Here is a 12,727-nt window from a genome sequence, read left to right as displayed (position 1 = left end):
GACCAATACTCACTCATCTCAATCCACATGGACAAGGAGAACTACCACTTCGACTGGGACAACACCAAGATCCTGGGACAGGCTAGGCAGAGACAGGCACGAGAATTCCTAGAAGCACGGCACTCCACGAAGCATGCTATTAATAAATACATTGAACTCGACCCCATATACATTCCACTACGGAGGAAACCCGGAAGTGAGGCAATCCATCGCAACGGACCCCAGAGTTTAAAAACCAGGCGGGAAAACACACCGACGCTTCATCAGAGGCTGCACTGAGGATGTTACCAAGTACGGTAACGAAACGTCTGCGGAACAACAAACCAGCTCGGTGAGCCAACCAACCTCAACACCCACAACTCAAGCTACAGATCTACTCCAAAACCCTAGATGAATTAAATATTGGAATGTCATAAAAACCCAATACATTCATTGATGCTCTTTGGGGGAGAAAACCTGTCTAGCTTCTATATCTAGCTTCACCTGCACATCTGCTAATGTGGTATATTGTATCCGCTGTTCTCGTTGTGGCCTCCTCTACATCGGGGAAATCAAGCGGAGGCTTGGGGACTGCTTTGCGGAACACCTACGCTCGGTTCGCACTAAACAACCGCACCTCCCAGTCGCGAACCATTTCAACTCCCCCTCCCACTCCTTGGACGACATGTCTATCCTGGGCTTCCTGCATTGCCACAATGATGCCACCCGAAAGCTGCAGGAACAGCATCTCATATTTCGTTTGGGAACCCTGCAGCCCAAGGGTATCAATGTGGACTTCACAAGCTTCAAAATCTCCCCTCCCCCGACCGCATCCCAAAACCAGCCCAGCTCGTCCCCGCCTCCCTAACCATTCCTCCCACCTCAAGCCCCACCCTCATCTCCTACCCACTAACCTCATCCCACCCCCTTGACCTGTCCGTCCTCCCTGGACCGACCTATCTCCTCCCTACCTCCCCACCTACACTCACCTTCACTGGCTCCAACCCCGCCTCTTTGACCTGTCTGTCTCCTCTCCACCTATCTTCTCCTTTATCCATCTTCTATCCGCCTCCCCACTCTCTCCCTATTTATTTCAGAATCCCCTTCCCCTCCCCCATTTCTGAAGAAGGGTCTCAACCCGAAATGTCAGCTTTTCTGCTCCTCTGATGCTGCTTAGCCTGCTGTGTTCATCCAGCTCTACACCTTATTATCTTAGCTTCTATATGACCTTAGTTCCAAGTTTTATTTTAAACTACTGTCCATAGCAAGCCACTTGGTTATGATTAGGGTAGACAAAAAAAGTACCAGTGATGTTCAGAACCTGAAAACAAATGATTTTTTTTTTAAAAAGCCAACTTACTGTTTGCGTGTCATTGACAAAATGGTTCATGTAGGCGCTCAGTTCACTAAAGTGTCTGTTTGAAAGTGTATCAAGGATCTTGTTGATATTAACAGCATTGCTCAAAGTATTCGAGTTCACAGTCAACTCAGACAGTTGCCTTGGAGTGAGTAGGTCCAGCACGTCAAACTAAAGAAATTTGAAGTTGTTAAATTTGTGCAATATGTACAAAGGAATACTATACCTCCAAGCAGTACTATTCACATCTGTCACAAATTTCCCATAAATTAACTGCTGACGTTTTTCATGTCAGGTCAATCTCGCAATGATTTTGTTCTGTTACCTTCACAATTATGACTACACAAAGGAAGAATTTTGCTTAATATGAAGAGTAACAAGTACCTATCCCTGGTATCAACACTGGGGGAAATGCAGAAATGGCAAAATATCTGATGACTAACAAGAAAATGATTAAGAGGCTTCTATTACTCATTCGTACTTTGTCACTGTCACTGTCTGTTCTCTCCCAAATTCTAAATCATCCACATTCTGTAGTAATGGCTTAACGTTACACTATCATAGGGCAATTAGTATCAATGTCAAAAATGGCACAGGCCCCAACAATGGATAGATGTGTGCACTGAAGTATGCAAGGACCTGTAGACATTTAAATGTAGGCATTTAAGAGTGTGGAAAGCTATCACATTTTTAAAATCATTCCAATTCTATCACATCGCCTCACTCTTCTTATTTACAGGGATTCTTCTGATACAGTGCACATGTGCCTAATATTAAGATGTAATTCAATAGCTGGGATAGCTACAAAGTTACACTGTACAGTACAGTATCAATGTGCCACATCAGGAAATGATAAGGCACATATCCACATCCACATCCACATCCAGTTGGAGCTGGACATTTCATCAAGGGGAGAAAGGAAAATCTGGAAGGGGAATCACCATAGTCTCTTCAAGCTCATTAGTAATCAATTCCAAAGTGATGGACAGCAACGGCTTTTCAAGCCTGGTTTCTCTCCTGTGTATCAGCCTTGGCTGTGTTGTTTGAATGCCTTTCTGAGAAGGTTGGGGTTGAAGATGTACTGCAGGATTTGTGCACACAATCTGAACTGATACTCTAATGGAGCACTGAGGGGTTGCTGCACTGTTGAAGATACATTTTTATTGTGAATGAAACATTCAATGGAACGCTCCTTTGCCCTCCCAGTGGACATAAATAGTATATGTTGAAGAAAAGCAGGTCAATTATCCCCAGTGTCTTGCAATATTTAACACCCAACATCACAAAAACAGCTTTTCTGCTCATTATCACACTGCTGCTTTTCAGAGTTTGCTGCATATAATTTAATTTCTACTTTCCCATATTATAAAAGCGATTGCACTTCTGAAAGTACATCGATGTTTGTAAAGCTCCTCGATATATCCTGTATTTATAAAAGTACTACATAAATGTCTTCTACTTGTTTAATTTGTTCAGTAAGCAAGAAAATCTGCCGGTATCTATACTGGTGTAGGAGAATGCAAGAAAGCAATCTTGCAGTTGTTAAGTAAAAACCTCTGAAAAAAGTCTGACATTCCTTTTTCTGATTTCCATGTTGAAATGCTAGAATTACCCTTGCATTTGGTGGAAGAAAACATCTTAGATGGAAGAGAGATCATTTCAACAAATGGTGGATAACCTATTTGGTTTCTTACAGCGATGGAAGTAACAAACAAGTAGCTTTATTGGAAAACTTTGTCTCGTAAACTATCAAACCTATTGGTAAAAGGCCAGGCTAATTTCTTTAGTCCTGTAACTTTGTAGTTGATCAGGTAACTAATCTGCATTTTTAAAATCAAACTTTCTTACTTAGCTTCCCATTTTCTAGAGAGAAAAAAAATCAATAACTTACTCCACTGAAATTTGAATTCAGCATGGTTAGGTCCTTTATCTGAACAAGTTGACCAAATCTTCCCCAGTTCTTCAGCAGCCAGTCTCTGGACCCGTTAGTGTTGGTGATACAACCAGCACCTTTAGTTAAAGGAAGAAGATATTTTCGGTGGATTGTCATGAACTTTGTATATACACAGAACATGTGACATTTTAAGCGCTCAGTGCCCCTCAGTCTCTTACATTGAAAGTAAGAAAGCTGTGTTTGAACTTCCAGATAGACTGCTAAACATGAATCCTCCAACAAAGTTGTGTCTGGTTTCAATTGCAGCATGTCAAAAGTGTGATTGAGTAGTTAACTATTATTTCATTGTGAGAAATACAGTTAGATACTTGTCCATTAATTTTGAGTCATCTCATGAGCAGAACTACAGTAGAAGTGTAATTTAGGTGATAAATGAAGGAACTTCTTGGCAATAAAATCTGAAAACTTGGAGCAGTTCTGGACTTAGTTGCATCAAGACTGCTCATGCATATTGCTTCTTAAATATATATTTAAAAACATGTTGTGAGACCATTTCATTCAAATCCCCAGAGACCATGACATTAATTGCTTGTACAAATTTGATGTAACAAGTTACATTACTTTCTGAAGTCTAATTGATTGAGAAAGTCAGAAGGAGAAATTCTGAACAATACAATCATGAAATACACAGCTAAATACTTTTTTTTTATTATTGAGAAACTAGAGAAGAGTTGACTAAGGTGCACAGCCAAGAATGTAGAGGTAAAGTGAGATAAATCAAGGTGCAATGATTTGATAATGCTAAGCTCAGGAATTATGTGCCTCAAAAAGTAGAAAAATATGGAATCCTGGGAAAGAACGAGTGGATGTAAGTGAGATGAGTATTAGAGCGGGGAATGAGAGAAGTAAGAAGCTGTACATTTTGTAGGAATGAACAAACATTCTGAGAGCACTGACTATATTTCGGCAAAGAAAATGAAATTCAAAATAAAGTTGCAGCAAAGACAGATTAGTTATTGATGGTTAAAGATGAGTGATGAATCACCATTGAGCTTTTTTTAACAGTAGTTTATCAAATTTTTAGATGTGAGATGTGAAAGTTCTATATGAGATCAGATCTGATAGTTAAACCAAACATTTCCATACATGATATAAGACCAAACTGGAGCCAATAAAGGGGAGGCACTAGTTCAAGTTATGACACCAAGGAAATGATCTCTTTGAAAAATAAGAAAAGCTTATTTGTCGTTAATTATCTTTTCCAAGATGCATATAACTTGCCAGATCTGGGAAATATACAATTTCACTGCAATACTACAGAAGCAATTGAACAAGTTGTAAGTCCAATTTTCTCCCTGTTTTGCAAGGGCCTTACTCGTTTACCTGTGGTATCAAGGTAGATAAGGATCCACATATTTAGCACGGTATCTCTTGTTGCCTGTGGCATCACACTGAATTCATTATTGAGTCCCTTTATGCTGGTATGGAAAAAAAATTATAAAACCATTTAAAAAGAAGTCACATCTATAGTATGCATTCATCTGATAGACATTATAGTATGGTCAATAATCAGGCCAGATCTATGCACCTCTGTTACAAATAAAAGCATTCTACTTTATTGATGTCTAAAGTAGATTTCATGTAATTTTCAGGTTAGCCCACAAATGGATGACCAGCTTGCCCACCTGTGATCAGCTAAATGCTGCATTAACATTAAAAATAAGAATCCCATGCCTGTTGCTAGGGTTCAAATACAAATTTCAGATGCAAGACTGCAGAAACTGTCAAGCACGCTGTCAATTTTTGCCAAGTTTTGAGCAGCTGAACTGGCAAACTTTTAAAGCAGCAACTTTTTTTATATAAAGCTGAGGCAAATAAATATCTTTTTTATGGTGCCAGGAGGAGTGGAACATTCCACGACCAGGTCTGACCTGCTGACAGACTTAGTATCAAAGTCAATTCATTTTGCATCCTCCTTTACTGTTGAGCCACAATACATTGTCCATTTGCTATTTTTATCTCTTCAGTGGCATTTAAAAGACTAATGCTATCAAATTTGCAGTTATCTTAGGCAGACTTCAACATTCCTCCCCAATGTAAACACATTGTGAGGTGAAATATTAAAAATGATTTTTTCCCCATATTTCGTCCATCTCTTTCGTTCTGAAGGCAGTAATGTTTGTTCTGAAGGCAGTAATGTGCGTTAGGTTGAGGTTCAATGGGAAATAATTCCCTGACATTATGGCTTTCTGCCAAATTTTTGGTTAATGTTATACAAACATGTAACACACAGTATCAGATTAGATTAGTTTTGGATTTTTTGTTCACTCATAGTCAAACTTGGAAACCAACCATGTCAACCAAAGTGCTGTTTTCAATATCTCAACATACAATCCAACAATGTCTTATTGCTTTCCAAGAACAAAGACAAAGACACTGCAGAATGTTGTGAGCCCTAATGGTGAGTAACTAGAATCTGTTGCGTTATATATTGTGAGAAAGAGCCATACACTTACACAGCTTGGTAACCTTCGCATGTTGTGTTCCTGATCAGAAGGCAGCTCAGCACTGACTTGGGAATACCAGCAAGGAAAGGTCTGAATCGCTCCTGGAACCATTTTGTCAGGAAATCTACAATGGTTAAGTTTCCACTGGTCTTCACGATCTCCCACAGGACGTTCATGAATGTGATCTTTGTCATTAATGGAATTGATGATGTGCTGAAGGTCTGCAACAAACCGTGATGTGTTTAAACTCAAAGAGTAAAGAGATCCTATTGCAGGCACATGAAATTTCTCTTCATTTCAGAATTAAAATAAATACAAATTATATAATCACTCAGATTAATGTGATAACAAAATAATTCCCTTGCACCTCTGTCTGATAATTTGACAATAAGTTACTGTAGTGTTATTTTCATGTAGAAAATGAATCACTAAAACAGTTAATACTCAGAATGAAAAATCCCATTAGTTCACATTCTGACTTGTTGTTTATTGAAATGGCAGTTGAAAAGCTACAATGGACAGCATGGAAATACAGAGACCATTCAGTACAGCTGGTGCTCTATTACTGACTCCATCAGTATCTATGTGTAGACAGATGTACGTGTGGATTTTAAGGGAATTATAAGGAAATGAATTATAAATGTTCATAAAGGATGAAAATGTTGTTTGGTAAGTGTGCTTACTGCTTATGGGGGGTGGTACCTATGGATATCTAGAACAGGAATTCCACAATTATAAAGTTAATTCAAAGTCCTTCATTTAAATTTTTAGCTGTCCAATTATGAGACTCATAGAATAAAAATGGAAAACTGGTCTTGTGCCCTCAGATATGCTTCGAAAGACAATGAGTACCATTCAGTGTCTAGGATATTCAAACCCACGACTTTGTAGTTAGAGTTCATGTGGGGTACTTTCAAAGCAGATTCAGGAGTCTGGTGCCTGGGTGATTTATGAGTCCTGACCTGAAGCCTCGATTGTGCTGCTTTTGTGATCCTGTTTTAAAATGTAAATGCTCTCATGATGCAGGGAGCAAGATCTCCACAAGCTGGGAGCTACCTCCACCTGGCATTAGACGCAAAGGCAGATGGTAGCCATTTTGGAACCTGCTGGTACCTGGCCACAGAGAGCCATCAGCTCCTTAAAGGGGCAGAAACTTAAAGGCAACACCCATCTACAATCCAAGCAATCCACCTATCTAACCCTTCAATCATTAACACGTGGCAGAGTCTCCAGATTAGCCAGCCAATTTAGACATCATTGAACCAGAATAGAAACAAGTCACCCCCAACTTCCAAAAACTGCTTATGAAGCATAAAGGGGTGAAATGGAAGGTGACATGGGGAAACTGAGATATTATGCACATTGTGGTGCAAGGCCTCAAAATTTTAAACATTACGAAATGAAAAGTATCCTTTGTCTCACTGTAACATTAATAACTCTGCAGTAATGTGGACCAGACTCTTCATGTTTGCCAAAATATCCAAGTGAAAATTATGTCTGCAACCTCCCTTATCCATAACAACGGGAAGGGAGCAGGTTCGGCAATCCACAGATGATCTCTAAAACTGTGACTTTTAAATCCTAAATGTACAAGTATACCGTTTTGGATATTGTTGGGGGGGACGACTTACCAGGGGTAAGCCATGGGGTACAGGTCTCTGGCACAGAGTCTGTCCCTGTTGCTCAGAAGGGAAGGGGGGAGAGGAGGAGAGCATTAGTCATTGGGGACTCCATAGTTAGGGGGACAGATAGGAGATTCTGTGGGAACGAGAGACACTCGCGGTTGGTGTGTTGCCTCCCAGGTGCCAGGGTCCGTGATGTCTCGGATCGTGTTTTCGGGATCCTTAAGGGGGAGGGGGAGCAGCCCCAAGTCGTGGTCCACATAGGCACCAACGACATAGGTAGGAACAGGGATGGGGACGTAAGGCAGAAATTCAAGGAGCTAGGGTGGAAGCTTAGAGCTAGAACAAACAGAGTTGTTATCTCTGGTTTGTTACCCGTGCCACGTGCTAGCGAGGCGAGGAATAGGGAGAGAGAGCAGTTGAACACGTGGCTACAGGGATGGTGCAGGAGGGAGGGATTCAGATACCTGGATAATTGGGGCTCATTCTGGGGTAGGTGGGACCTCTACAAACGGGATGGTCTACACCTGAACCAGAGGGGTACCATTATCCTGGGGGGGAAATTTGCTAATGCTCTTCGGGAGGGTTTAAACTAATTCAACAGGGGGGTGGGAACCTGAATTGTAGCTCCAGTGTACAGGAGGTTGAGAGTAGTGAGGTCATAAATAAGGTTTCAAGGTTGCAGGAGTGTACCGGCAGGCAGGAAGGTGGTTTGAAGTGTGTCTACTTCAATGCCAGGAGCATCTGGAATAAGGTGGGTGAACTTGCAGCATGGGTTGGTACCTGGGACTTCGATGTTGTGGCCATTTCGGAGACATGGATAGAGCAGGGACAGGAATGGTTGTTGCAGGTTCCGGGGTTTAGATGTTTCAGTAAGATCAGGGAAGGTGGTAAAAGAGGGGGAGGTGTGGCATTGTTAGTCAAGGACAGTATTACGGTGGCAGAAAGGACGTTTGATGACAACTCGTCTACTGAGGTAGTATGGGCTGAGGTTAGAACCAGGAAAGGAGAGGTCACCCTGTTGGGAGTTTTCTATAGGCCTCCGAAAAGTTCCAGAGATGTAGAGGAAAAGATTGCAAAGATGATTCTGGATAGGAGCGAAAGTAACAGGGTAGTTGTTATGGGGGACTTTAACTTTCCAAATATTGACTGGAAACGCTATAGTTCGAGTACTTCAGATGGGTCAGTTTTTGTCCAATGTGTGCAGGAGGGTTTCCTGACACAGCATGTAGATAGTCCAACAAGAGGCGAGGCCACATTGGATTTGGTACTGGGTAATGAACCAGGCCAGGTGTTAGATTTGGAGGTAGGAGAGCACTTTGGTGATAGTGACCACAATTCGGTTACGTTTACTTTAGCGATGGAAAGGGATCGGTATATAAAGCAGGGCAAGAGTTATAGCTGGGGGAAAGGCAACTATGAGGCGATGAGGCAAGATTTAGGATGCATAGGATGAAGAAGGAAACTGGAGGGGCTGGGCACAATTGAAATGTGGAGCTTGTTCAAGGAACAGCTACTGCGTGTCCTTGAGAAGTATGTACCTGTCAGGCAGGGAGGAAGTGGTCGAGCGAGGGAACCGTGGTTTACTAAAGAAGTTGAATTTCTTGTCAAGAGGAAGAAGGAGGCTTATGTAGAGATGAGGCGTGAAGGCTCAGTGAGGGCGCTTGAGAGTTACAAGTTAGCCAGGAAGGACCTAAAGAGAGAGCTAAGAAGAGCCAGGAGGGGACATGAGAAGTCTTTAGCAGGTAGGATCAAGGAAAACCCTAAAGCTTTCTATAGGTATGTCAGGAATAAAAGAATGACTAGAGTAAGATTGGGGCCGGTCAAGGACAGTAGTGGGAAGTTGTGCATGGAGTCCGAAGAGATAGGAGAGGTGCTAAATGAATATTTTTCGTCAGTATTCACGCAGGAAAAAGACAATGTAGTCGAGGAGAATACGGAGATACAGTCTATTAGACTAGACGGGATTGAGGTTCATAAGGAGGAGGTGTTAGCAATTCTGGAAGGTGTGAAAATAGATAAGTCCCTTGGGCTGGATGGGATTTATCCTAGGATTCTCTGGGAAGCTAGAGAGGAGATTGCAGAGCCTTTGGCTTTGATCTTTATGTCGTCATTGTCTTCAGGAATAGTGCCAGAAGACTGGAGACTAGCAAATGTTGTCCCCTTGTTCAAGAAGGGGAGTAGAGACAACCCTGGTAATTATAGACCAGTGAGCCTTACTTCGGTTGTGGGTAAAGTGTTGGAAAGGATTATAAGAGATAGGATTTATAATCATCTAGAAAGGAATAATTTGATTAGGGATAGTCAACACGGTTTTGTGAAGGGTAGGTCGTGCCTCACAAACCTTATTGAGTTCTTTGAGAAGGTGACCAAACAGGTGGATGAGGGTAAAGCGGTTGATGTGGTGTATTTGGATTTCAGTAAAGTGTTTGATAAGGTTCCCCATGGTAGGCTATTGCAGAAAATACGGAGGCATGGGATTGAGGGTGATTTAGCGGTTTGGATCAGAAATTGGCTAGCTGTAAGAAGACAGAGGGTGGTGGTTGATGGGAAATGTTCATCCTGGAGTTCAGTTACTAGTGGTGTACCTCAAAGATCTGTTTTGGGGCCACTGCTGTTTGTCATTTTTATGAATGACCTGGATGAGGGCGTAGAAGGATGGGTTAGTAAATTTGCGGATGACACCAAAGTCGGTGGAGTTGTGGATAGTGCGGAAGGATGTTGCAGGTTACAGAGGGACATAGATAAGCTGCAGAGCTGGGCTGAGAGGTGGCAAATGGAGTTTAATGCGGAAAAGTGTGAGGTGATTCACTTTGGAAGGAGTAACAGGAATACAGAGTACTGGGCTAATGGTAAGATTCTTGGTAGTGTGGATGAGCAGAAAGATCTCGGTGTCCATGTGCATAGATCACTGAAAGTTGCCACCCAGGTTGATAGCGTTGTTAAGAAGGCGTACAGTATGTTAGGTTTTATTGGTAGAGGGATTGAGTTTCGGAGCCATGAGATCATGTTGCAGCTGTACAAAACTCTGGTGCGGCCACACTTGGAGTATTGCGTACAGTTCTGGTCACCGCATTATAGGAAGGATGTGGAAGCATTGGAAAGGGTGCAGAGGAGATTTACCAGGATGTTGCCTGGTATGGAGGGAAGGTCTTATGAGGAAAGGCTGAGGGTTTTGAGGCTGTTTTCGTTAGAGAGAAGAAGGTTAAGAGGTGACTTGATAGAGACATACAAGATGATCAGAGGATTAGATAGGGTGGACAGTGGGAGCCTTTTTCCTCGGATGGTGATGGCTAGCATGAGGGGACATAGCTTTAAATTGAGGGGTGATAGATATAGGACAGATGTCAGAGGTAGGTTCTTTACTCAGAGAGTAGTAAGGGCGTGGAATGCCCTGCCTGCAAAAATAGTAGACTCGCCCACTTTAAGGGCATTTAAATGGTCATTGGATAAACACATGGATGATAATGGAATAGTTTAGGTTAGATGGGCTTCAGATTGGTTTCACAGGTCGGCGCAACATCGAGGGCCGAAGGGCCTGTACTGCGCTGTAATGTTCTATGTTCTATGTTCTACCAGATCCTGACATGCCTTGCGGCTGATAATTCAGCTCCAAATTTTCAGCTGCATTTTCAATAAAGACTCCATTTTTTGGTCGTTATTTACTTAATAAATCTAATTTAAATTTTGAAAATCTATGAATTACACTGGGATCTTTCCTTAAGCTTTTCTGATTATTACAAAAAAATGACTTGTTAGATTTTTGCAAAGTAAGTTGTCTAAACAAGCATTTGGCTTTGCAGAGATGTAACACTATCTGCATATACCAGGCCTGGAAATTTCTGTGTTTTATTTTGATCACTGCTATATCAAGAACATTTCACAATTTCAATGCCTTGGCCAATGCTGCTACTTTAACCAAGAGAACCAAAATCAATGATTGTGGGATAACAAGGTGCAGAGCTGGATGAACACAGCAGGCCAAGCAGCATCAGAGGAGCAGGAAGGCTGACGTTTCGGGCCTAGACCCTTCTTCAGAAAAATCTTCAGAAAATCTTCAGAAAAATCAATGATTGTGGGATCTTCTTTGCAAAATTGTGGTTGCTTTTTGCCACAGTCACTGCACTTAGAAAAACACACTCTATTTCTAACAGTTATAAATGGTACAAATGCAACCTTTTCTATCATTGTACAAAATAAGTTTATTGGTTCAATTGAACATTGCTTTCATCTAATGTTTAATTGTCATTTACCATGTTGTTGAACTTGTCTAGCGCCTCGTTCAGGGTGGTTTTGTCCAGCTTCTGAACGAATACACCCAGTGCAATTTCATCTCGATTTTTCAAAGTCTTCGAGGTAGTAAAGCAATTGAATATAGAGGTCAAGTGATCACTGGTTAGACCTGCCAGTAGTAGATTACCCTGCAAAAGAACCCATTAGAAAAAGGTTAGGGCAATACATCTTAATATATTTAATTGGATAAAAACATCATAAATCATGGATTATCTGCCTTTATAGATTCAGCAGTTCAGGGTGTTGGAAAACAGAAACTAAACTAGCAGAGAACAGCACAATGGTAGTTTGACTGTTTGGGATTTCAAATCCTTAACTTATTAACTGAATAAGTTAACTGCAAAATTCCTTAGCACGCTTTGGAGCAACATTATGAGGTATAAATTCAACTTTTCTCCTTGTTACCCATCCAATATTATGTAATTCCAACAGCCAATTTCATGTGAAGCTATTATATTCGAGTGGTCACAATCAGCTTAGTCTGTTTACAAGAACATTGCAATCCCCACTAAATTCTGCAGCCATGATTCACTCTTTTTTCAGGTTTTGAACTCCAACTTATATCTGAAATGCCTGGTGGGTAAAATAATAGGATAAATTAGCAATAACTGGTACTGATACTTGATGTTAATTCATTTTGATTTTGAGGCCATGCTTTTAAAAGCACAACAAAATTAATTTAAAAATAGCTAATTTTGACTGGGATCCCATGATGATCTTCAACATAGAATCCCTACAGTGTGGAAGCAGGTCATTCAGCCCATTAAATCCACACTGACCCTCTGAACAGCATCCCACCCAGATCAACTTCCTATCCTATCCCTACATGTTGCATGGCTAATCTACCTAACCTACACACTACAGGGCAATTTAGCATGGCCAATCTACCCTAACTTGCACATCTTTGGACTATGGGAGGAAACTGGAGCACCTGGAGGAAACAAACGCAGACACGGGGAGAATGTGCAAACTCCACACAGACAGTTGCCTGAGGTTGGAATCGAACCTGGGTGCCTGGTGCTGTGAGGTAGCAGTGTTAACCGCTGAGCCACCGCACTGTTCCCTAATCTATGAA

The 12,727-nt window shown here is 41.4% G+C and overlaps 1 protein-coding gene across 1 annotated transcript in view; it reads right to left on the bottom strand.

Moving 5' to 3' along the window:
* LOC109913006 overlaps nt 1-12,727 on the bottom strand; it is a 194,196-nt gene that overhangs the window by 49,609 nt on the left and 131,860 nt on the right. Inside the window, exons 84-88 of the mRNA XM_048609619.1 lie at nt 11,613-11,780; nt 5,747-5,958; nt 4,614-4,708; nt 3,228-3,346; nt 1,340-1,507 (exon numbers count right to left, since the gene is read on the bottom strand). Coding sequence (XP_048465576.1) covers nt 1,340-1,507; nt 3,228-3,346; nt 4,614-4,708; nt 5,747-5,958; nt 11,613-11,780 — 762 coding nt within the window. The remainder of the gene's footprint in view (nt 1-1,339; nt 1,508-3,227; nt 3,347-4,613; nt 4,709-5,746; nt 5,959-11,612; nt 11,781-12,727) is intronic.

Source organism: Rhincodon typus, chromosome 21, assembly GCF_021869965.1.
Source record: "Rhincodon typus isolate 14 chromosome 21, sRhiTyp1.1, whole genome shotgun sequence".
Classification (NCBI taxonomy): domain Eukaryota; kingdom Metazoa; phylum Chordata; class Chondrichthyes; order Orectolobiformes; family Rhincodontidae; genus Rhincodon; species Rhincodon typus.
This window is presented reverse-complemented; position numbering and strand designations above follow the sequence as displayed.